The 25,555-nt window shown below is 41.4% G+C and overlaps 1 protein-coding gene across 1 annotated transcript in view; it reads right to left on the reverse strand.

Moving 5' to 3' along the window:
- Positions 1–21,344, reverse strand: part of Ltn1 (listerin E3 ubiquitin protein ligase 1) — a 52,152-nt gene extending 30,808 nt beyond the window's left edge. Inside the window, exons 1-11 of the mRNA XM_070030527.1 lie at positions 21,200–21,344; positions 17,419–17,622; positions 14,367–14,465; positions 12,766–12,996; positions 9,944–9,996; positions 8,654–8,834; positions 6,418–6,591; positions 5,471–5,661; positions 4,177–4,312; positions 1,988–2,797; positions 823–864 (exon numbers count right to left, since the gene is read on the reverse strand). Of these exons, the coding sequence (XP_069886628.1) occupies positions 823–864; positions 1,988–2,797; positions 4,177–4,312; positions 5,471–5,661; positions 6,418–6,591; positions 8,654–8,834; positions 9,944–9,996; positions 12,766–12,996; positions 14,367–14,465; positions 17,419–17,622; positions 21,200–21,241 (2,163 nt within the window). The 5' untranslated portion in view covers positions 21,242–21,344. The remainder of the gene's footprint in view (positions 1–822; positions 865–1,987; positions 2,798–4,176; positions 4,313–5,470; positions 5,662–6,417; positions 6,592–8,653; positions 8,835–9,943; positions 9,997–12,765; positions 12,997–14,366; positions 14,466–17,418; positions 17,623–21,199) is intronic.
- Between the last annotated feature and the right edge of the window lie 4,211 nt (positions 21,345–25,555).

A 25,555-nucleotide genomic window follows, 5' to 3' on the forward strand; every position in this document is an offset into this window, starting at 1 on the left:
AAAAAATTCTGGAGGAAATAGTTTTGTAAGAATGTGAATATATGTATCACTTAGCTGCATGTTCAGAAATGGTTAGAACGGAAGTAGGGTAAAATTCAGCAGAATTCTTGCCTAGCATATATAGAAGGCCCTGGCTTTTCAAGCATCAAAGAATAAAAAAATAAAACCAGATAAAAGTATAAGTTTTTTAAACAACAGAACAAATTTTCAAATTAAAAACATATCTATGTAAAACTGAAAAGCAAGAAAAAATATTTTACAAAACAGTAAAAATTTTAAGTATAACGTTTCTATAGTTGGAAACATTATGTTATCAATGTCATTAGGAAGGAATGCTTAAGCCACTTTAAAATTTTGTTATAATATATTTATATTCATTGATTTTTTGTCATTAATTATTCATTTTCTTAGTCAAGTGTCAAATTCAAAAGCTGGAATATTTGAATTTTCCTAGAAAGTGTTCTAGAATTAGGAAAACTTTATGGGTTCTAGTCAAAGCTAAAGCTATTCAAGTAATTTCCACAGAAGTAAAAAATAATAAGAGCAGAAGTCTGTGCCCTGAAGATAATAAAATGTTTAACTTTTCCTATATTATATGACAGCAAAGAGACAATGGATTTTCCAGAGCCTATTTGTTTTTCCCTGATATCTCTAACTAGAAAAACAATACTATAGGAAGGCAAAGATGAATGCATTTGCAAATTAGAGGAAAAAATTACAATAGTAAGCAAGTTCTCAAACACACCAGACCAAAGTGTGCAAACGTGACTGTGGTTTTAATTTTTCTGTATTTATAAACACAAAAAGAAAACCTTATGATACCTTTTCAATAACCTGAAGAAGAGAATTCCATTCTAGGTCCTCCTAAAAGAAGAAAGAAAGTTAGAACCAATTTGCTAGAATGAAGAGCAAAACTTAAAAACTTAAAGAGTAAATAAACTTTGTAAACAATCCAAAACTAAGTTTTAGCTAGCCCAACCTTAAAATATATGGATTGGCAGGTACTGGTGGCTCATGTCTGTACTCTTTGCTACTCAGGAGGCTGAGATCTGAGGATCAAGGTTTGAAGCCAAACAGGGCAGGAAAGTCTACAAGACTTTTTGTTGTTGGTGGAGGTGGTGGTCATGGGGCTTAACTCAGAGTCTGGGCAGTATCCCTGAGCTCTTCTGCTCAGGTGCTTATAGCAGTCTACCTCTTTGAGCCACTGACTCCACTTTCCTGCCCAGGGTTGGCTTTGAACCATGATCCTCAGATCTTAGCCTCCCAAGTAGTTATTATTACAGGTATGAGCCACAAGTGCCCAGTGAGACTCTTTTCTCCAATTAACTACTAAAAGGCTGAGAAACAGTTGTGGCTCAAGTGGTAGAGCACCAGTCTTGAGCAAAAAACTCAGACAATGCCTAGTCCCTAAATTTGAGCTTCAGGACCAACACATGCACTCATGCATGCACGCACGCAACACACACACACACACACACACACACACACACACACACACACACACACACACACACACACACACACACACACACACACACACACACACACACACACACACACACACACACACACACACACAGAGTATGATTTCAAAACCTCTCTTTTTATTACCATCTTCTTGTAGTCTTTTTGTGTGTTCTGGTCCTGGGGCTTGAACTCAAGCCCTGGGAGCTGCCTCTCAACTTTTGTCCTAAACCTAAGCACTCTACCACTTGAACTACAGCTCCACTTCTGGTTTTTTGGTAGTTAACTGGAGATAAGAATCTCCCATTCTGCATGGTTTTGAACCATGATCCTCAGATCTCAGCCTCCTGAATAGCTAAGATTACAGGCGTGAATCACCAGTGCCAGCAATCCTTTGTCATCTTGGAACTGATGAACATCTACTCAGAAGTCTCATAGTTAAGAATCCAAAAATAAGTCCCATGCTGACTTATTAGTATCGCCTATCATTTAAATAATTTTTAAAGTTATACAACAGTAATACCTTGGTTATATCGTCCAAGATCTCCTGTCTTTCTGCATCGCTGTCACAGCAACGAAGAGCACTATATAAAATGTCCACCAGGAAACTGACATCCTTTCTTGGACCTTCATCAAGCCAACCTATCACTTTACGGTACAAAAACTGTACCGCAGGATTTTTCTGAGCAAGTTTGGTTATTTCAAGGGGTTTGGCTTTGATAATATTATCTTCTTCATCAGCAAGGAGCACTTTAAATAGTTGGCTTGAAGCGAAAGAGTCAAGTAGAGTAGAAAGGAACTGTAGATGTTGTTCTGACTTGTGTTCATTGATGTAATTAATACTCAGCTCTGCAAGTTTACAGACTAAGTCTTCCAAAGGTTTCTTCCTTAAAGGTGACACAATGTCTGAAGAATTATTAGTGAGACAAGAGTCAGTCACTAACTCAGAACCTTCATTGTTCTCTCCTTCAGAAGATGGACATTTTTCATTCTCCTGAATAACTTCAGCAATCTCATCAGCAAATCTAACCTTACCATTTTTTTTCTTATTTGACTTTAGTGAGCTCTTTGGCTTCTGAAGGACCTGTAAGAGGTTAGATACACTCAAAATGCTATTAACATCAACTTCTGGCTCATTGACTTTCTCCACACAGATATCAGACAGTCTTTCCCAGAAATTCAGAAGTACATTTTCCAAATTATAAGACATTTTATCATCTTTCTCCATGTCTGCTTTAGCTTCCCAGGAAGTAATAGTTTCAGCTAGATGATTAAATAGTGGCTCATGTTGCAATCCTGGGTCTTTGAGAACTTTATCAATAAAAGGAATCAACTGAAAGGGAAAAAAAAATCAGTTTTTAAGAGAAACACATTTGATAATATTTGAAAAACAACTTTTTTCCTAAGACTTATTAAATGTTCATTCAAAGACAATTTTGTCATACAAAGAGCTTAAATATTTCACTACATTCCACTTGAATTACTTATTACTTTTTAATGTTATCACTGACCATAATTCATGATCCAGTTTTTTCTAGACTTTTTTTTGTTTTTCTGTCTTAATTAAAAGGCACACCTAAGACATTAACCAAGAAATGAGAACTCTTTTTTCCTGAAATCACAATAGTAAATTAACTATCTAAAATATGGGCTTCTATAATCTCACTAACTTCATATTATAAGAAACCTAAGCCGGGAGCTAGTGGCGTATGCTTATAATCCTACCAGGAAAGTCTGTGAGAGTATTATCTCTAATATACCAGCAAAAAGCCAGACATGGAGCTGTGGTTTCAGCCTTGAGTGAAAAAACTAAGGAACAGCACCCACCTCCTGATTTCAAGCCCCAGTACTGGCAGGAAAAGGGGAAGAGCAAAAGCCAGCAAGCCTACACCAGTTCCTGTCTCATCCCTGGATCTAAAAGCAAAACCCAGATGTTCAAAAAAGGATGTACAAAAAGCATTTTAAGCTGGGCGTTGGTGGCTCACACCTGTAATCCTATCTACCCAGGAGGCTGAGATCTGAGGATCTCGGCCAGCCTGTCCTGAGACTCTTATCTCCAATAAACACTCATAAAACCGGAAGTGGCTCTGTAACTCAAGTGGCAGGGCTCTCGCCTTGAGTTGAAAAGCTGAGGTACAGTGCCCAGGCCTAGAGTTCAAGCCCCACAACCACAAAAAAAAAAAAAAAAAAGCAATGTTTGCTGCAGGGCTGGGAAGATGGCTCAGTGGTAGAGCGCTTGCCTTGCATGCCTGAGGCCCTGGGTTCGATTCCTCAGCACCACATAAGCAAAAAGAAAAAAAGCCGGAAGTGGCGCTGTGGCTCAAGTGGTAGAGCACTAGCCTTGAGCTGAAGAGCTGAGGGACAGCGCCCAGGCCCAGAGTTCAGGCCCCACAACTGGACACCCCTCCCCCCCAAAAAAAGATGTTTGCTGCAGAATTCAAGTTTAATACTAACATATCTTCCAAGATCTGTTTATACTACCTCTCTCAAAAAGTCTTCAATTCCAGAGAGTTAGATATATTTGATGAGTCTTATGACTAGCCTACAGATTATCATATTACACTAGCAACTGATGGCATTATTCAATTTGAAATTATAAAAATGAATTTTTTATATGGAAGGCTAACTACCACAAATGGCAACAAGACACAAGGAACTTAATTGGTCACAGTCAGTGTGCAAAGGCCCAGGTAACTTTCCCATCATAAGTACCTGGTCATTGACGAGCATCTTTTCCATCTCTTCCTCACCTAAGTTTTGCTGCATTATAAAACGTAAGCACTCAAAAAAGGCAGTTATTACTGCTGAGCACTCAGAACAGCTTGTTTTCATTCTATCTGTTGACAGCCTACAAGATAATGACTGTGTATTACTCTCATGAAGAAAATGAGAACTCAGAATCACCAAAATAAAGTTACTGAAAAACCAAAGGATAACTTAAAAAAAAACTTAAACACTAATGAGTAAATCACATACAGCCAGTGAGAACATAAATGTAAGAGAAAAAAAAAATTTTCAAAAACATGTTAGTAAAAGGTAAGATTCACTTTCTTTTAATAAGATTCACTTTCTTTTAATGAGTCTATTCACATATAAATATAAAAGACAGGAGTAAAATTTTATACATGTATTATATATATATATATATATATATATATATATATATATATATATACATATATATATAGTTGTCTTTGTTTTGTTTTGTTTTTGCCAGTCCTGGGCTTGAGCTCAGGGCCTAGCACTATCCCTGAGCTTCTTTTTGCTCAAGGCTAGCACTCCAGCACTTGAGCCAAAGCTCACTTCTAGCTTTTTCTGTGTATGTGGTATCAAACCCAGGGCTTCATGCATGCTAGGCAAGCACTCTACCACTAAGCCACATTCTCAGCCCATATATGGCTGTTTAACAAAAAATTATTTCAGTCCATATGTAGAATGTAATAAAAATAGTTTTACTAATGAGTTTTTAAACAATACATTTGGGGCTGGTAGGGTGGCTTAGTGGTAGAGTGCTTGCTTAGCATTCATAAAAGCCTGGGTATCATTCCTCAGTACCACATAAAAAGAAAAAGCCAGAAATAGTGCTGTGGCTCAAGTGGTACAGTACTAACTTAGATCAAAAAAGCTCAAGGACAGTGCCCAGGTCCTGAATTCAAGCCCTAGGACTGTTAAAAAAATAAAAATTTAAAAAAATTCAACTTTAAGGAACTCTTGATGAACTTTATTAGCTCATTATCTGCATTTTAGCTATAAATATAAAAATCATAGCCCATTTGAAAGATGGGCTATGATTCTTATCTTCAAATAGGAACTTAACCCCATTTATCCAGCTTCTTGCTAGGTACTACCACAGAAACTATGACAATATTCAAAGAAGAAAAAAAAAGAAATTGCTCTGAAAATACTCCCACAAACAATTTGGGAGTAATTCAAATAAGAAAGACAACAATGAGAATGAAAACAGAAAAAAACATGTCTTTAAATAAACACAATTTGAATTGCTTACCCTGCAACTAGAGAGGTGAGGAAATTTTTAAAGAAATCCAGCTTTGGGTCTGTGATGGACTGAGGGAGTTTGCTGATAAATGGCAAAAGGTAAGGATATATGACAGTAGCAAGGCCTCGACCACCTTCACGAACCACAGTTGAAAGTTTGGGAAAAACACTTTTTTTTGCATTTACATGAAGCCAACAATCCTATCCAAAGAAAAGATTAAAACAGTAATAAAGATTATAAAACATACTTTTCCCAATTTGGAAAGAACACACACTGGCTTTAAAAAACAAAAATCCCATATTTTATCTAAAGAAGCTAAAAATCTGTCATTAAAACTGTAAAGTTACAAACGATACCCAAGAATTGTGCCAAACACATGAAATTATATATTCGTTATATATTATATATATTATATATACGTTGAGTAGAAATAATTATTTAACCCAACAGAAGCTGGATTGAATAACTCATGCTTACGACCCCAGTTATTCAGAGGCAGAGATGGGAGACCCAAAGTTCAAAGATAACCATGGGAAAAAGTGAAAGACCCTTCCATAAAAATAAATTGAAGCAAAATGAGACGTAGACAGGGCTCAAATGGTACTGTACTTAGCAAGCACAGAGCCCTGAGCTCAAATTCTAGTACCACATACACATACACAAACATAAAAATAAACTTAAAAGATACTTTCTCAAGAACACAAGTTATATTGTAACTTAAATATAAGATTTAGATATATTTTCTGCAACATTATAGCACATAATTAAAAGAATAATTATTCTGACCAAATAGGAAGTACATTAAGTCAGTTTAAGAGATAAACTAAATTTGGAAAGCATTTTTGCAGTAGGTGTTAAGATAGTATAAGGGTCTCTAATATTTTTTCTAAGAGTTCTAAAATAAAACTAGGAAGACAAGTACTCTCCAATGAACTAAGTGTGCCTCTCTTACATACCTCAACTGTTGTAAGGGTGTAGAGAACAGCTTCCCAGAGAGCTGGGCAGACAATGGGGTCACTGTCATCAATGCTAAGTAGAACAGATGGGCTCACTTTAGAAGCTTCCTCTTTCATCAACTTTGGGATGCGCTGGCACAAAGCAGAAACTAACTCAAAATACGCTGATCGGATCTAAAGAAAAAAATGGAGAGCTCAATTAAAACCAAGCAACATTATGCCAGGTTCTGGTGGCCCACAGGAGGCAGAGATCTGAGAATCACATTTAAAAGCCAGCCCAGCCCGAGCAGGCAAGTCTCTGAGACTCATGTCCAAGTAACTACCAGAAAACTGGGAGTGGCTCTGTGGTTCAAAGTGTTGAGTGCTAGTCTTGAGTAAAAAGCTCAGGGACAGTGCACAGACCCAGAGTTCAATCCCTACAACCAACAAAAACCAAATATACATACATACATACATATATATACATATATATAAAACATGGATACTTATATACACATGTGTATACATACATGCACATATATATGTATACATACATATATATGTATATATGTACACATATATGTATTTATGCTCTAGAGCGAGAGCCACACTAATCTTTTCATTAATAAAATTAAAAGTATTATAAAAGACTTAAAGAGCCGGGCGCTGGTGGCTCACGCCTGTAATCCTAGCTACTCAGGAGGCTGAGATCTGAGGATCGCGGTTCAAAGCCAGCCGGGGCAAGAAAGACCATGAGACTCCTATCTCCAATAAACCACCAGAAAACCAGAAGTGGCGCTGTAGCTCAAGTGGTAGAGCGCTCGCCTTGAGCTGAAGAGCTAAGGGACAGCGCCCAGGCCCAGAGTTCAAGCCCCACGACCGACAAAAAAAAAAAAAAAAAAGACTTAAAAAAATCTTACAATATCAAATGAGTGAAAAGATATTCAGAATTAACAATGAAAAAATAAAGGCAAAAAGAATTCAACTTTCTCTTTGCTTGAAACAAACACAAGTCCTTTTACATAGCAGACCCCTTCATGTGGGGCTTTGACAGAGCCAAACAAATACCAGCAGCCATAATCAACAGAAACAAAAGGAAGTTTATCATTATGGCTTGTATATAATTATCAGTCACATACTCCATAAAAACAATACTTATATTTAAATAAACAAATGTTTAAAGAAATCTGCAGGGAAAGGAATCCTAGAAATAACATAGAAGATCTGAAAAAGAGTCAACTGTAATTTTAAACTCAAAATTAATTAAAATTTAAAGTTCACTTTATAGCTTAAGGACAGTATTATGGACAGAATGTGTTTTCCAAGCCAAATTGTAAGTTGAAACTCCATTTACAAAAAGAATTTAGAAAACCCACTCAGCTCAAACCAGTCAGTATTCTTTTTATTTCAGTTCACGTATTATGAACAGTCTACCACATTATTTGAAGTACTTATGCTTTTCTTCAGCAATTTTCAGATTAAATTGCCTTTCAATGCAGTGTGGCTTATTGTGTCAAAGTACAAGAAGATTGTAAGGTGCCTTATAGAGGAAATACAAGGGCAAAAAAAAAAAAGAAGGGCTGGGGGGGTATAGCTCAGTTATAGTAGACACCACACACACACACACACACACACACACACACACACACACACACACACACACACACACACACACACACACACACACACACACACACACACACACACACACACACACTCTCTCTCTCTTCTTCTTTAACACAAACAAAATGTATGTCTTGTGTTAGATAAGCCTACTTAAGGCATGAGTTCTAGTGTTCCTGGCTATGAATTCAATATTGATGAACCAACTTAAATGGAAACGAAGTTCACAAGAAATATTATGATCAAAGGCTCACAGGAGCCTAACTGAATATTAGAATGATCAGCCACCAGAAGCAGAGATGAGGAAAAAAGAACAAATGCAAAAAAATGCATTAAATGAAAAAAGCCTTGTATATACTAACAATTTCAAGGTAGCATAAACAAAGAAATACAGTAATTCAACTCAGAACCTGAGACCCAAATTTTGGAAAAACTGGAGTAGGGGATGAATTTTCAAGGGTACAATGTGAACTTGGGATACATGAGGTGTTATGGTTCAATCTCCAGTAGCAAAAAGCAAAATAACTAGTAAGAAGTGATCATTTTAAATACAATTAAGGCAAAGTACATATGGAATTTAGTAAAATTAAGAGGGAAAAAAATAAAGGTCTTAAAATAAAAAGGATTTAGATACCTGAGGTACATTATGTTTTCCATACTTCCAAAACTTATTCTGTGACAACAGAGACTTAAATCGCTCCTCCAGAGAATCAAGCTCATTATCAGGTATGAGGCAAAGCAATTTCTTCAATGCCAATAAAGAACAAGTTACAACACGGTAGAATTTAGCTTCTCTTTCTTCTTCTGGAACAGTTCTTGATTTGAAAAGTAGATAAATGTTAGAATTTCAAAGAAGCCAAACCACATATTGGCACTTTTAAATTTTCGTCATTGTCTACCAGTTACTTTATTTCTGACCTTTACTCCTTTCAGCCAATCTCCCTCAAAATGTAAATTACGCAGAATTTTAATCACATATCTAGTACTAAAACAAGATGAATGTAGACAAAAAGTCAAGCTTGAAATCAATGAACATGGGTATTTCCCTCAGTGGCATGTATTAAGGAATAAATATGAAGGTATGTTTTGATATATTCCCTCATGGGTTCTCTTTTTTCCCCCTGTCCATCATGAGGCTTGAACACAGGGCATGGTCCCTGTCCCTGAGCATTTTTGTTCAACGCTAGTATTCTACCACGTTGAGCCACAGTTCCATTTCTGTTTTGCTGGTAGTTAATTGGAGATATAGTCTCATGGACTTTACTGCCCAGGCTGGCTTTGAACCACAATCCTCAGATGTCAGCCTCCTGAGTAGCTAGGATTACATATGTATGCCACCAGTACCCGGCATCAATTCTTAACAAGAGTAAATAAAAACATCTTACTATTCCTTCAATGCAAATAAAAACATTTTCTAATAAAATTCAAAATAATTCCTAATCTGAATGCAAAAGGGTAAATGTATGGAAATAAAAAATTATCCTTCTCATAGAACTGAATGAGTAAGTTCCCAGATAATTTAAGTAAAATAGAAAGATAACTTGCATCAAAAAGCACTTAATAGAGCACCTGGCATGTAGCAGTGGAAGTTGAAATGTCTACAAGAAATCACTACATGAACTGGGATCTAGTAGCTCATACCTGTACATCCTAGCTTCTAAAGAGACTAAGATCTGAGGATCACAGTTCAAAGCCAGCCCAAGCAGGAAAGTCCCTGAGACTCTTATCTCCAAAAGTGGTGCTGCGGCTCAAAGTGGTAGAACATGGTAGCCTTGAGTGAAAAATCTCAGACAGCTCCCAGACCCTAAGTTCAAGTCGACGACCGACAAAAAAAAAAAAATCACCAAGTAAAAACTGACATTACATCTGATTACACATGACTGAAACAAATCCTAACATAGTTTATAGAAACAATTTAACTTACTGTGGGTCGCTGAGTGTATCAGGTGTTTCTTTTAGAAGATGATCCTGCAGCACCTATAGAGTCAATGGTGAACAGCTACAATTAAGTACAATCCATTTTTAAAACTCTCATTAACCTCATCTCACCTAGTGGCAAAATGCAGCAGTAATCTTACTGTGTTTCCTTTCCTATCAATCCCTAAAGTTGGTTGCTGCTGCTGGAGGAGCAGAAAACATATTTCTGCCTCATACCACCAACTCTCATCAAAAGACTGGAAGTGTCACTGTAGTTCTACCATTGTAGTGGTAGAGCACCAGCCTTGAGCAAAAAAAGCTCAAGGACAGTCCTAAATCTTAATTTTTGTCAGGTTTTTTGTTATAGTGACAAAAGGAACTGATACACACAGGCAATTTAAGCACATTTTGTACATAAAAATAAATGAATCTACGGCTGGGAAGGTGGCTCAGTGGTAGAGCGCTTGCCTTGCATGCTTAAGGCCCTGGGTTCCATTCCTCAGCACCACATAAGCAAAAAGAAAAAAGCCGGAAGTGGCGCTGTGGCTCAAGTGGTAGAGCACTAGCCTTGACCTGAAGAGCTGAGGGACAGTGCCCAGGCCCAGAGTTCAGGCCCACGACTAGACCCAAAATAAATAAATAAATAAATAAATAAATCTAAAAGTGGAGCTGTAGCTCAAAGTGGTAGAGTGCTACCCTTGAGTGAAAAATCTCAAGTTCAAGCCCCGAGTTCAAGCCCCATACCCACAAAAAAATTTAAAAATTAAAAAAATTAAAAATAGCCTGGCACTGGTGGCTCATGCTTGAGCAAATGAAGCTCAGAGATAGCACCCAGACCCTGAGTTCAAGCCCCAGGACCAGCAAAAGATAAAAAAAATTAAAAAAAAATAACAATCCTTACGAGAACTCCATGAAGTTTGCTGCTTCCTGCTTTACAGATCAGGAAATGGAGGCACAGCAATATGTCTGTTGTCATACAATTAAATAGCCGCAGAACTCAATGGTTTCATACATTGTCTACATATAATAATAATAATATTTATAATGATATTTTCATAATCATTTTATACTGCCTCAATAATTTGATTTCGCCTGATAAAATTCAACTCCAACAGCTAATAATAACCCTGTGACACAATTTTAAAAAATAAACTGAAAGCTGGGTGCCAGTAGCTCATGCCTGTAATCCTAGCTACTCAGGAGGCTGAGATCTGAGGATCGTGGTTCAAAGCCAACCTAGGCAGGAAAGTCCATGAGACTCTTATTTCCAATAAGCCACTAGAAAACCAAAAGTGGTGCTGTAGCTCAAGCAGTAGAGGGCTCGCCTTGAGCTGAAGAGCTAGGGACAGAGCCCAGGCCCCACAAGTGACAAAAAGACAAAAAAAAAAAAAAAAAACCACGAAACTGAAACCACCTAACATGTTCAATAACTAGTAATTCACTTATAACAAAAACCCATGTTTTTTCCTAAAGAGCTATGAATAACAAAATTACTTGCCTCAAAACATTTTCTAAAGCTCTTACTTTCAAATGCATAACATTTCACTCTAATACTACTGAATCACCTTTAGTTTCTGTTTTTGTGCTGGTCCTGGGGCTTGAATTCAAGGCCTCAGCACTGTCCATAAGCATTTGTGCTCAAGGCTAGTGCCCTACTACAGCTCTATTTCCAACTTTTTTGGTAGTTCATTGGAGATAAGAATCTTACCAACTCTCCTGCCTGCTCTGGCTTTAAAGCACGATCCTCAGATCTCAGCTTCCTGTGTGGCTAGGATTATAGGCATGAGCCATCAGTGCCCAGCTACCTTTTATTTTTAAATCAATTGATGGGTTACAGAACTTCTTTTACAAACATCAAAAATATACGTACTCTGTCTGTAGAAATGAAGGATGGAAAGCCTAAATGGAAAACTAGAGCCAATTAATATGTTGGGAAGGAGGTGGGAGAAAGTTCTGGGTGAAGAGTCCAAACAGGTAAGGAAGTATCAGATTGGCCAGGCCTTAAAAGACAAGGTAAGAAATCTGATTTTGAGCTGGGTGCAGTAGCCAGCCCTATCTATTCAGGAGGATAAGATCTGAGGTCTGCAGTTTGAAGCCAGCCCAGGCAAAAAAGTATGTGAAACTCTTATCACCAATTAACCAGCCAAAAGGTAGTAGTGGAAGTGGAGCTATGGCTCAAGTGGTAGAGCCCTAACCTTGAGAAAAAAAAAAAAAAGCTCAGGGATAGCACCTAGGCCCAGAGTTCAAGTCCCAGGATATGCACACACACAAAAAGTTAAAAGTGGAAATGTGTCTCCAGTAATAAAGCAGGGGACTTGAAAGGAAAAAGGCAAGTAAGAGCTATAATTTCAAGCTCTAAATTCAATCCCCAGTACCAATACACCCATACACATACTCCCCAACCATGACATTCTTTATGGTAACAAATCACAAATGTCAGTAGAGCAATTCTTTGAGTTCTATGAGATATTCTAGCAAATCGATTGAACATAAGGAGAGGATCTGAGAACCCCAGTGTGTAAGCAGTCAGACAGAAGTTACAAAGGCCAGGATTTGGAACTTAGTTTGCAGTAGAAGCAATGTGGGTCATGAGCCAACAACTTGCAGCCTCTAGCACTTCCTGCAGGTAGTGTTAGAACTGAATAAAATCAGAGGTCACCTAGCTGATGCAGAGAAATCACTAAGCCTCTTGAGGTGTTGACTGAGGTATACAAATAGAGTACAAAACTTATTTTTTCCTGACACATCTACAAAACCAGAGATATATCATGCCTTATGTCCCTGAAGTAATTAAGGAAACATAGATACATAATGGTTCCAAAAACTTACACTTGCAATTTCATCTTTACAAAATGCTATGGCTTCTGGTTGTTTGCTTGGAGGAAAAGCAGCTTCAAATGCATCTTTTGCTGCAAGTGCAGCTGGTGCATATGTATCACACTGAGCCATGAGCCAATAGCCCATTAAGCTTTTTAAATAGGGAGCCAAGTGTTTCTTTACTTTAAGGATAAGTTTTTCAAAAGCTTGCTGTGTGGCTTCTCGAACACGGCGGTCATGATCCTGTTGAAAATATAAATGTGGCTTAAAAACAAATATCAAAATTTCTAGGTATACCCTAATGACTCATTAACAAGAATTTACCTACACACAGAGCTATACTAATGTCAATCTTTAAAGGGTTCTGGATGGAATTCAGTGATAGCGCACCTGTTTCTCATGCATTAGACCTTGAGTTCAATCTCAAGCACCAAAAAAATTGTTTTGAAATATTGAGAATACAGTTTTGAGAGGGTTCATTGCTATCTTGTTTTCAAATCAGTACTGGGAGAGAGCAAGGAAAGGGGGTAACATTGTCCAAAAGGAAATGTACTTATTACCTGACTTATGTAACTAAAACCCTTTTGTAATTACCTTTATAGTAACAATCTTTTTAAATAAGAAAAAAAATTGGGTATCAGGTGAAATAACTCTCCCTTTTCACCTTTTCCAAAGATACTGTATTCAAGACAGGCTCAAATCTAGACTTTAATTATAAGGAACTCATTCTTGCTCTTCGACAATAAACATATAAAAGAATAAAGTAACTTCTAAAATTCCTTATGACTGAAAAGTATTGGGATTATTATTATTATTATTATTATTTTGTTGTTGTTGTTGTCAGTCATGGGGTTTGAACTCTGGGGGCTGGGCACTGTCCCTGAGCTCTTTAGCTCAAGGCTGGCGCTCTACCACTTGAGCCACAGCACTACTTCTGGTGGTTAATTGAAGATAAAAGCCATAGCACTACTTCTGGTGGTTACTTGGGATAAGAGTCTCATGGACTTTCCTGCCCACAAGGCTTTGAACCATGATCTTCAGAACTCAGCCTTCTAAGTAGCTAGGATTACAGGCCGGAGCCATCGGGGCCCATCCAAGGATGAATCTTTCATAAAGGACTAACTTCTATACTTTCTTGGTGCTTGTCCTGAGGATTGACCTCAGGCCCAGGACACTGTTCCTGAGATTTCTTTTTCCTCAAGGCTAGTGCTCTACCACTTGAACCACAGCTTCATTTGCAGCTTTCTGGTGGTTAACTAGAAATAGGAGTCTCACTTGCATCCTGTCCAGGATGGCTTCAAACCACAATTCTAAGATCTCAACCTCCTGAGCAGCTAGAATTATAGCAAGCTCACTAGCTCTTATTTTTAAGACAGAGACTCACTGTATAATCCAAGCTGGCCTCAAACTCATGACTCTCTCAGCCTCCCAAGCCCAGCAAAACTTAAGTTTTGAAAATACATATCCTATATATACATTCTTTACAATTCAACATGGTCCAATACACGTAACAATGCTGACATAACACCGCATAGCCTAAACTTAACAATTTCTAAGATGGTAACCAAAAAAGTTCACAACTGAGATAACCTAGTGAAAGTCTTCATACTTACAAGTGAAATTTTGCAGAAAATTCTTGGCCAATAGGGAAGAACTCCTTTCACAATTTCTGTGTCTCTATCTGAACACATGGTGCCAAATTCCTGCATCGCCTAAAAAAATTATTAACATCATTCATGAATAACAGCCATCATGTTTGTGCATGGTTATTTTTATTGTGTTCTGGAAGCTTAGTCTATTTTATATAACAAGAAAATACATTATTTCTTTCTGAGCTATTTAGAAAAAAGTATAAAGAATTGTTTCACAATCTACGATAGTAGAAACTTTTCAGGTTTTTTTTTTTTTTCCTTTTGAGCCAGTCTTGGATCTTGAATTCAGGGCCTAGGCACTGTGTCCCTGAGCTTTCTTTTGCTCAAGGCTAGCACTCTACCACTTGAGCCACAGCACCACTTCTGGCTTTTCTGTTTGTGTAGTACTGAGGAATCAAACACAAGGGCTTTGTGCATGTTAGGCAAGCACTCTACCACTAAGCCACGTTCCCAGCCTCAGCTTTATTCATTTATTTATTTTTGGTCAGTCATGGGGCCTGAACTCTGGGCCTGTGCACTGTCCCTCAGCTCTTCAGCTCAAGGCTAGTGCTCTACCACTTGAGCCAAAGGACCACCTCTGGCTTTTTCTGCTTACGTGGTGCTGAGGACTCAAACACAGGGCCTCATGCATGCAAGGCAAGCACTCTAGCACTGAGTTATCTTCCAAGCCCCAGTTTTTTTTTTTAATTAAACATATACAAATATGAGCAATTTAAAATTTCAGTGTTGAGCCAGATGCCGTTGGCTCATGCCTGTAATCCTAGTTACTCAGGAGGCTGAAATCTGAGGATTGTGGTTCAGCCAATGTGAGCAAGAAAGTGGTAAGGCTCTTATCTCCACCTACTCACCAAAAATGGTAGAATAGAGCTGTGGCTCAAGTGGCAGAGTGCTGATATTGAGCAAAAATGCTCAGGGAGCTAGGCACTGGTGTCGTACACCTGTAATCCCAGCTAATCAGGATGCTGAGATCTGAGGATTGTGGTTTGAAGCCAGCTGGGGCAGGAAAGTCCATGAGACTCTCATCTCCAATAAACCACCAGAAAAAAAAACAGAAGTATTCTATGGCTCAAAGTGGTAGTATGCTAGCCTTGAGAAAAGAAGCTCAGGAAAAGTGCCCAGGCCATGAGGTCAAGCCTCAGGACACACACACACACACACACACACACACACACAAACACACACACACACACAAACGCACACACTTTTAATGTTGAACTGGATGGGGTTACATACATCTCTACTCTGAACTACTTAAGAGACTCAAAGAAAGGATTACTGAGCCTAGGACTTACAGATTAACTTATACAACATAGAGAAATACCTCAAAAAAATTCATCTTATTCCTCCCCCACAGTATAACCCCTGCTTTCACTGTATTTGATGTCAGTATAATTTGTGGAGGGGAAGGGGAAAAACAAATCGTTTAAACAGGGATACAGGTGGACCCATTACAACAATGAGATATACAAATTGTTATGTCGAAAACGAATTGGTGCGTGGGGGGGTGGAGATTGGGGGGTGGGGAGAGGATGGGAAGGGAAAACAAAGGAGGAGGCTACAATGCTTGATAAGAAATGTACTCATTATCTTGCCCATGTAATTCTAACCCCTCTTGTACAGTATTTTCACAATTAAAAAAAATTCAGATTACATTCTCTACTAAAAAAAAAAAATGTTCAGTTAAAATTACAAGTAGTTCCTTGTAGAGCTTCTGCGTGGCAAAGGACATAGCAAACAAGATTGGGAGAAGCTCTTCACTAGCCATACAATGGACAAGGGTCTCATATCTAAAATATACTTAAAACTCAAAAAATTAAATCCCCCAACAACAAATCCTCAAAGAAAAAACCGCTCAATTAATAAGTGGGCTAAAGACTTAAAGGGAAACTTCTCTGAAGAGAAAATAAGAATGGCAAATAGACACATGAAGAAATGTTCAACTTCTCTAGCCATAAAAGACATGCAAATCAAAACAACATTGAGATTCCACCTCACCCCATTTAGAATGGCTATAATCAAGAAATATAATAACAACAAATGCTGGAGGGAATGTGGCCAAAAGGGAACCCTACTGCATTGTTAGTGGGAATGTAAACTTGTTCAACTATTTTGGAAAGCAGTAAGGAGAGTCCTCAAAAGAATGACTACACATAGAGCTCCCCTATGACCTAGCAATTCTACTTTTAGGCATTTACCCAAACGATCACAAACAAGACCATACTAAAGCTACCAGCACAACTATATTTATGGCAGCATTATTCACCATAGCTAAGATATGGAACCAACCCAGATGCCCCTAAGTAGGTGAATGGATCAAGAAAATTTGGCATACACACACACACACACACACACACAAACACAATGGAATTCGATGTCTCCATCAGAAAGCATGACATTGCCCCATTTGTTAGGAAATGGAAAGACTTGCAAAAAATTATATTAAGTGAAGTAAGCCAGACTCAAAGGTCCCATGGTTTCCCTTATATGCAATAACTAGTATATGTCTAGGACAAGCAAAAGAGGTCAAAAGCTAAGTACATATGACCATATAGCTAATGCTAAGCAAATGAACCCCAAGATAGGGACACAAGAGGTTCCATCTTTCTTGCTGTCCTTTTAAATGTACTTATAATGTACTATGTGATTTTTTTTTGTTTGTTTCTTTGTATGTTCTTCACCCATGGTACAACACCTGTTGTCACTGTATTTGATTCCGGTGTCCTACATCTCATATATACATTTTTCTAATTTGGGGAGGGGAAGGGAAATAATAAAATGCTGAAATAAGGATACAGGATGACCTATTGTAACAATGAGATGTACAAGACACTATGTTGACAACGAACTTAAGTGCCAACTCAATTTAAATCTATGTGTCAGAAACAAGAAGAACTAACTGTAAAAGAAGTAGTTAATGACAAGTTATTGCTCATTTTTCTTCACATCAAGCATGCTAATGACATTTGTTTTAACAAAAAGATAATTCTTAATCATTTGAAATAAGAAAACTTACTTTTAATTTTGTTGTAACATCTTTCTTAGAAAGTTTCCGTAGCACCATTCGGAAATCAGAATCTACGAGACTGTCTATTTCTTCAGCTCCTTGAATAGCAGGAACATAGCCCAGGTCACTGTGAGATGTTCCAAAACCAATAAAACCAGGCACAGTTCCCTGTTCTTTGGCCAGGAGTTCTGCAGCTCGGCCGCTGTTTGAAGGCTGAAAAGAAAACAGAAAATAAGCTAGAATCCAACAAGAGCTCATAATCTTATAATTTCTTAATAATTCTCAAAACTGGAACAAACTTTTTTGTTGTTGTTGGTAGTGGGGCTTGAACTCTGGGCCTGGGTACTGTCCCTCAGCTTTCCAGCACAAGGCTAGCACTCTATACTTAAGCCACAGTACCACTTCTGATTTGTGAGCGGTTTATTGGAGATAAGAGTCTCATGGAATTTCCTGCCCACGCTGGTTTTGAACTGTGATCCTAAGCCTCCTGAGTAGCTAAGATTACAGGCGTGAGCCACAGGGGCCAACTGGAACAAACTTTTTAAAAAAAAATTTTGGTCATGGGGTCTAACTCTAGGCCTGGGCGCTGTCCTTCCGTTCTTCAGCTCAAGGCTGGCGCTCTACCACTTGAGCCACAGCGCCACTTCCAGCCTTTTCTGCTTATGTGGTACTGAGGAATCAAACCCAGGTCCTCATGCATGCAAGGAAAGCACTCTTCCACTAAACCACCTTCCCAGCCCATGGAACAAACTTTTGACTACTCATTTATCCCTAAGCTAATTCATCTATTGCAATATTCCCCAAGTGTCCTAATTCTGTCATCATGGACCTATCAAACATGATCCTGGGTCCATTTTTTTTGTTCCCTAAACATTAGAACAATGTTTATAAAACTGTACAGACAGTCCACTATTGCAATTAGTGATTCATGATACAAATATAAAGGCTCATGAAAAAAGTTTTCCAAAATTGAAATGAGATATTAAAAACCAGAGTTCATCACGTGGTAATAGTTTTCATATTTTAGGAAAATTTATATCTGACTTTCATTTAAACTATTTATACACGCGAGTTTAGTAGGTAATGATGTAAAATAATAAGTTAGTTGGGCCTGATCTTTTAATTTATCTATCATTCACCAAATACTTTGACACAATCACAACATGACAGTTTTAATGACAACTTCTAGATAGAATTCCTCAGAAGTACATAACATTACTTTCCAAATACTCAAGCCCAGCTTATCCTCTTTGGGATAACCTTATTTTTAGACAGCTGGGCATGGGTGGATCTCTCCCGTGACTGAGATCTGAGGATTCCAGATCAAAACCAGCCTGGGCAGTAAAGTCTGTGAGACTCACATGAGGAGGGAGAGGAGGAGGAAGGGGAAGAGAAAGGAGGAGTAGGAGAAGGAAGAGGAGGAAGAGGAGAAGAAGGTGACAAAATGTTAGCAACCAATATTAGTAATGAATGTATGAGTTGTCATTGTAATATTCTTACAACTTTAGCTTACATTAAGGAGCTTTCAAAAATAAAATGTTGAGGGAATTTTAAATACAAATTAAGGCATTAAGCAATGATTCAAGTAAACCATTTAGTGCAGTGCTTAACAAGCTAGTATAATTGTGAATGGTATCTTCCAAAACAGACTGACAGATCTAAGAAAATGTGAAATTGAAATCAATAGAATTAACTGAAGCAGGAAAAATTAGCATGTGTAATTGGGTTATGCTTGCTAACAAAAACTCCAGTTAAAAAAAAAAGGACTGAAAATGTGGTTTAGTGTTAAGAGTTCTTGCCTAGCATGCATGAAGCCCTGGGTTTGATTCCTCAATACCACATAAACATAAAAAGCCAGAAGTGATGCTGTGGTTCAAGTGGTAGAGTGCTAGACTTGAGCAAAAGAAGCTCAGGGGCGTGCCCAGGCCGAGTTCAAACTGAAAGACTGGCCAAAAAAAATCCATTAGGATAAAATCATCTGCCTTCAAAACACTTCCTAGAGAAACATGACAGTAAATTACGCAGAATGTTAGACGTCATAAATACAATGGAGTAAAAGCAAAGTGAACAGAGTAAGGGACAGTCACGATTTAAAAATGGGGTGACAGTAGTGGCACTCACTGGACACTGTTGAAAATGAACTATACAGCTTGTGAGTGGGGACAGAAGGGGAAAACTGGGAGAGGGAGAGAAGGAAGGTGGTGGCATTGTCAAAAAAGAAATGTACTCAGACTTACAGTTACATAAGTAACCGCTCTGTACATCATCTTAATAATAATAAAATACAAAACAAGAAAAAAACTGGGATGTCATTGTCAAGAAGCATTGTGCTCATAACCTGATTTATGGAATTGTAACCCCTTTACACAACTTCATCGTCATCACCATACACGGGGTGTTCTTCACCAGACCTGGCTGAAACTGTCTAGTGTAAAATCGGAAGCCACACAAGAGGGATTGGGAGGCTGGCAAGGCAAGGCGTGGTGAGAGGGGCCGGCGTGAGTGCAGCCAGCCGAGAAAACCGAGGCAAAGGAGGCAGAAGACAGAGAAGCAAGCAGCCAGGGCATCAGCCAGGCAGACACCATCGCGGGTCCTGGGCCTTCATCCCGACGATCCTGCGAGGCCACTGAACGAAGGCCCACATCCCAGAGACCCCGGCACGGCTAACCCGCGTTCACTGCTTCCCACCCAACGCCTCCCCCGGCCCAGCCCCGGCCCAGCCCCCGGCCCAGCCCCGACCCAGCCCCCGACCCAGCCCCCGACCCAGCCCCCGGCCCAGCCCCCGGCCCAGCCCCCCGGCCCAGCCCCCCGGCCCAACCCCCGGCCCAGCCCCCGGCCCAGCCCCCGGCCCAGCCCCGGCCCAGCCCCCGGCCCAACCCCCGGCCCAGCCCCCCCGGCCCAGCCCCGGCCCAGCCCCGGCCCAACCCCGGCCCAGCCCCGGCCCAGCAGCACCCCCCCGCCCGGCCCCGGCCCAGCCCCCGGCCCAGCCCCCGGCCCAGCCCCCCGGCCCAGCCCCTGGCCTAGCCCCCGGCCCAGCCCCGGGCCAGCAGCCCCCCCCCCCCGGCCCCGGCCCAGCCCCCCCCCGGCCCCGCCCCCGGCCCAGCCCCGGCCCAGCCCCCGGCCCAGCCCCGGCCCAGCCCCGGCCCAGCAGCACCCCCCCCCCCCCGGCCCCGGCCCAGCCCCCGGCCCAGCCCCGGCCCAGCCCCGGCCTAGCCCCCGGCCCAGCCCCGGGCCAGCAGCCCCCCCCCCCCGGCCCCGGCCCAGCCCCCGGCCCAGCCCCGGCCCAGCCCCGGCCCAGCAGCACCCCCCCCCCGGCCCCGGCCCAGCCCCCGGCCTAGCCCCCGGCCTAGCCCCCGGCCCAGCCCCGGGCCAGCAGCCCCCCCCCCCGGCCCCGGCCCAGCCCCCGGCCCAGCCCCCCGGCCCAGCCCCCGGCCTAGCCCCCGGCCCAGCCCCCGGCCCAGCCCCGGCCCAGCAGCCCCCCCCCCGGCCCCGGCCCAGCCCCCGGCCCAGCCCCCCGGCCCAGCCCCGGTCCCCGCCGCCCTCCTCCAGTCAGCGCTGGCAGCGAACTGTTTCTTAAGGGAAGTTCCACGTGCTCCGCGGAGTGCAGCGCGGTCGCCGCAGCCCCGCGGCATCTTGCCTCGGCTGATCCATCCCCACACCAGGTCCCCACACGGAGCTCCCGGCACCGAGGGGTCACGCCACACAGCTGCGCGCACATCGAGGAGCCTAAAGGTCGCAGACACACCCCCCCTCTGACCCCACTAGCCGACCAGCCCCCCGCAACGCTCACCCTCAGGTTGCCCTTGGTCCGCTGCTTATTCTTCCCGCCCATGGTTGAGGTGGCGGTGGTAACTCTCTTCAGCCCGGAGGTTGACACTGCCGGGCCGCTACTTCCGGTTACAACCGGAAGAGGCGTCACCGTAACAACTTTTTCCCCAACCCTCCCCTTCCACCTCCCACCTCGCCCCCCCCTTCCTGTCTCTCTACTTCCGCTCCTGCCTCCCGGCTGCGTCTCTGACCACTCACCACGGGCAACGTCATAACTCAGACCCGCCCCTATGACTGGCGTCACGCCCAGCCAATAGAAAGCCAAGGATTAGACCCGTGGCACCTAATCCCGCCTTCCGTCTTTTACCGGAAGCTGATGTTGCCCGCTGCTGAACCGGTGGGAAATTGAATTGAGTTAGTTTTACACTAGGGTAGCCGTGAAATGCGAGGGTAGGAACGGGTTCCAGTTTTAAGATGATGGTGATCATCGGCATCACCTTAAGGTGGGCCTCTTCGGAGCTAGTAAGCCAAATTCTGTCTTGCAAAGATTCCCGTGTGGGTTTTGTTTGCTGTGTGCGCGTGCGCGTGCGCGCGCGTTGTCCAGCTCTGGAGTTTGAATCCAGGGCATGGGCGTTGTTCCTGAGCTTTTTTTTTTTTTTTTTTTTTTTGCTCTAGGCTGGTGCTCCACCACTTGCGCCTTAGCTCCACTTCCAGCTTTTTTTGCTGGTTCATCGGAGGTAAGAGTCTCATGGGGCTGGGCAGGTGGCTTAGTGGTAGAGTGCTTGCCTAGCATGCACGAAGCCCTGGGCTCGATTCCTCCGTACAACAAACAGAAAAAGCCGGAAGTGGTGCTGTGGCTCTGGTGGTTGAGTGCTAGGCTTGAGCAAAAGAAGCTCAAAGGCAGTGTCCAGGCCCTAAGTTCAAGCCCTAGGACTGGCAAAAAAGGAATAAAAAAGTGTCACGGACTATGCTGTCTCCGCTAGCTTCCCACCACGATACGCAAGATCTCAGCCCCCTGAGTGGCTAGGATTACAGGCGTGAGCCACAGGCGCTCAGCAAGATTCGCCTTGTGAAAACTTGAGTACTGCTCAAGATTTCATTATTCTCTAGACCTCCTTCTCCTTTTTTCCACACCAAAAGTGCTGATTATTTGTGGCAGAACCCATTAGAACTTCAAACATAGAACCAAGTGCTGGTGGCTCCTGCCTGTAACTCTAGTTATTCAGGAGGCTGAGATCTGGGGATCGTGGTTCAAAGTTGGGTGAGACTCTCATCTCTGATTAACATCCATAGATCCACTCATCTAGTTATTTTGCTTCTCAGCATCACGCTAGAAATTGGCTTTTATATACAAGCCTTCTTTTCATTCTCAGTGAAAACTTGGTAGTGCAAATTATTGCTCCTTTATTCAACTAGCTTACTGTTAGATTCCATCAACAGGGGGAGCTAGTGGGAGACGAGGCTGCCAGAAGGGATCCCAATAAGCTGCCTTTTCCCTGGCACATCAATTGCTTTGACCAGCAGCAGTTGGCTTTAGTTTTCCTGAACCCCTAAAAAGAACCAGGCAGTGCACTTCTGAGGTCTCAGACAACTGCATACAGTAGTCTTTAAATCTGTTGAAAATATTTTAATATCATGGGAATGTTTGTACAGTATTTTGTTTAAAACAAAACCAGTGGTTCATGCCTGTATGATCTACTCAAGATGTTGAGAGACAAGTGTCTCCGTTTGAAGTCTGATATAGTACAGGAAAGTCCATGAGATATTTATCTCTAATAAACAGCCATAAGTGGAGCCGTGGTTCAAGTGGAAAAGCATTAGTCTTGAGCAAAAACAGCTCAGGAACAGCACCCAGGCTGAGTTCAGGCACGAAGATGGTGCAAAAAGAAAAGAAAGAGGAAGTAAACACATGTGCCCAAAATATTAAAATATGGCCAAAATTTAACATTGCCTTGGACACTAGTTTATATGTGATTTGAAAATGTTTATGTCTACATTTTCTATATAGTTTTGTTTCTATGCTGAGTGGTATGGGAGAACAGGATTACTACAATCTAAATGTCAAGTATCCCTAAGGGAAAAATTAAGCTACATTTCAGCAGCTGGATAAAATCTGGGTGGCTAAATCTTGAAGGCACCACCAGAGGCCCAAGGGGGAAGCCATTTTTCTAATTCTCTTCACTGCAATGAAATCAGTGCTTCTTTGTCCAAAAGCTAGCAACCAAAAGTAGTCCATCTCAGCATGAGGAAGCACCTGGCCTTCCAGTGAGATGCCAACCTGGAGGAGCACACATATCAGGACTCCATATCTCCAGCTGCAACAGTAAGCCCTCCTGGCTCCCAGCTCCCGCCAGACACAACTGGCATATGCTTGATAAGTGGCAGGCTCCTCACCCCTGCTCCATATGGCTGGCTCTGCCGGGGGTCTACTGTGGTGACAAAGTCCAGGGCCCTGGAGAGCACTGTCTGTTGATAAGTCATAAGACAGCTGGCCTTCCAGTGAGATAGATGCTCAAGTTGGAGGAGCCTGCATATAAGGAATCTGTATCTCCAACTGCAGCAGCAGCCTGCCTGGCTCCCAGCATGGAGCCCAGTTGTCTGATGCATGAGTGACCAGTGGCAAAGCTCCTCACCCCTGTGCCATATGCCTCTGGCTATGTGTGGGGCCTACTGCAGTGGAGAGGGCCGTGGAGAGCACTAGATGTTGATAACAATCCTAGGACAGACACTAGGAGCTGCTTGGCTTCTCAGGACACTGCCCATGGAGCAGTAACCTCCCTGGGCCCTACACCCTGTACCCATCAGCCCTTGACATTTCACAGAGATGGATGGCAAAGCATATTATAGATTTATTTTACCCAACAGGATAGCATCAGATTGTATTTAAGTGGAAGCCTCCTACTGCTCTTTGGCTGAATTTTTATGGATTTACTTTGTTCTTTGTATCAGTGATCATACTCAACATCAAAAGTACTGATGCCTAGTACTTAGTATTTTACTGACGTTGACACAAAGTATGGCAGAACACCTTTTGAAACTAGAATTTACTGATTTCACAAATCTTCCATGTCTGAAAAAAAATGGTCATGTCACGAACTGTCATTCTGTTAATGGAGTTTACAGAACAAAAATAAGCCCATGCCTCTTAATCTTATACTCAGTAGGCTGAGATGTGAAGACTGAGATTCAAAGCCAGCCCAAAAAGAAAAACCTGAGACTCTTAATCTCCTACTACGCAGCAAAAAAGCTGGAAGTGGAGGCTACTTCTGGGTTACTACTGGCTTAGTAGAGCACCATCAGTGAGCCAAAAAAGCCAAGACAGTGTGAGTTCAAGCCCCACTATTGGTGCACGTGTGTGTGTGTACACACACACAGAGCAAACCAAACAAAATCCACAATGCACTATGTCTCCAACCTCAATTAACTTGGATTCTTAAAGGAATATCGAATACATGATTCCAAAAATCAGTGCTTATCAGACTTATCAATCTGCCAGAAATAAGTTAAAAGAAAGCTATCTCCATAATGAAAAATTTGTTAAAAATCAGTTTTCCAGCAACAAATTCCCAATTAAGGCTTGTTTACGGAAAGTTGAAGCTGTTCCTATACCTCAGCAAGCCCAAGTGCAAAGCAGAACATGAGAATACAAAAACAGATGAGCTTAAAACTCCATTTTAACTACTATGTGTGTTTCAAATGAGGTAGATAAAAAAACCAAAGGTCTGAAAAAAAATGACCAAACTAGCTGTGGATCACTAGTAATAAGCATAAAAATTTTACTGGTTTCATTTCATGATACTGTATGTATAGAAAGGTAGGTGCTGGTGTTGGGCCAGGCACCAGTGTTGTCAGCAGCTAGACCACATTGGGAATGGATCTCTTAACTCTTTTGGCCCACTTTGGTGTTTGTGGTAGCTGGTAACTTAGTTGCACAAATCACTTTAAAGCAAGTGTTTTCCCTGTAAGCTCACAGCTTTATTCCCTCAACCATGAATAAGTGAAGAGAGACTGGAAGGGCTTTCCCAGATTCTTTAGTGAAGTCATGTAAAGGGAATGGAAATGTCTATCAATAATTTAAAGACTAATTTGAAACTCAGATCTGCTTTCAATCATAACATTGGTTTTGTTTTTGCCAGTCATGGAGTTTGAACTCAGGACCTGGGCACTGTCCCTGAGCTGCTTTTGCTCAAGATTAGCACTCTATCACTTGAGCCACAGCACCATTTCTGGCTTTTTCTGTTGTACTGAGGAATCAAACCAAGGGTTTTATACATGCTAGGCAAGCACTCTACCACTAAGCCACATTCCCAGCCCCAATCATAAAATTCTTAACATTTTCAACTATATGATTATCTTATTTTTCTCTCTAATATTGTAG

This window comes from Dipodomys merriami, unplaced genomic scaffold, assembly GCF_024711535.1.
Source record: "Dipodomys merriami isolate MVZ:Mamm:240054 unplaced genomic scaffold, mDipMer1.0.p SCAF_2, whole genome shotgun sequence".
Taxonomy (NCBI): Eukaryota; Metazoa; Chordata; class Mammalia; order Rodentia; family Heteromyidae; genus Dipodomys; species Dipodomys merriami.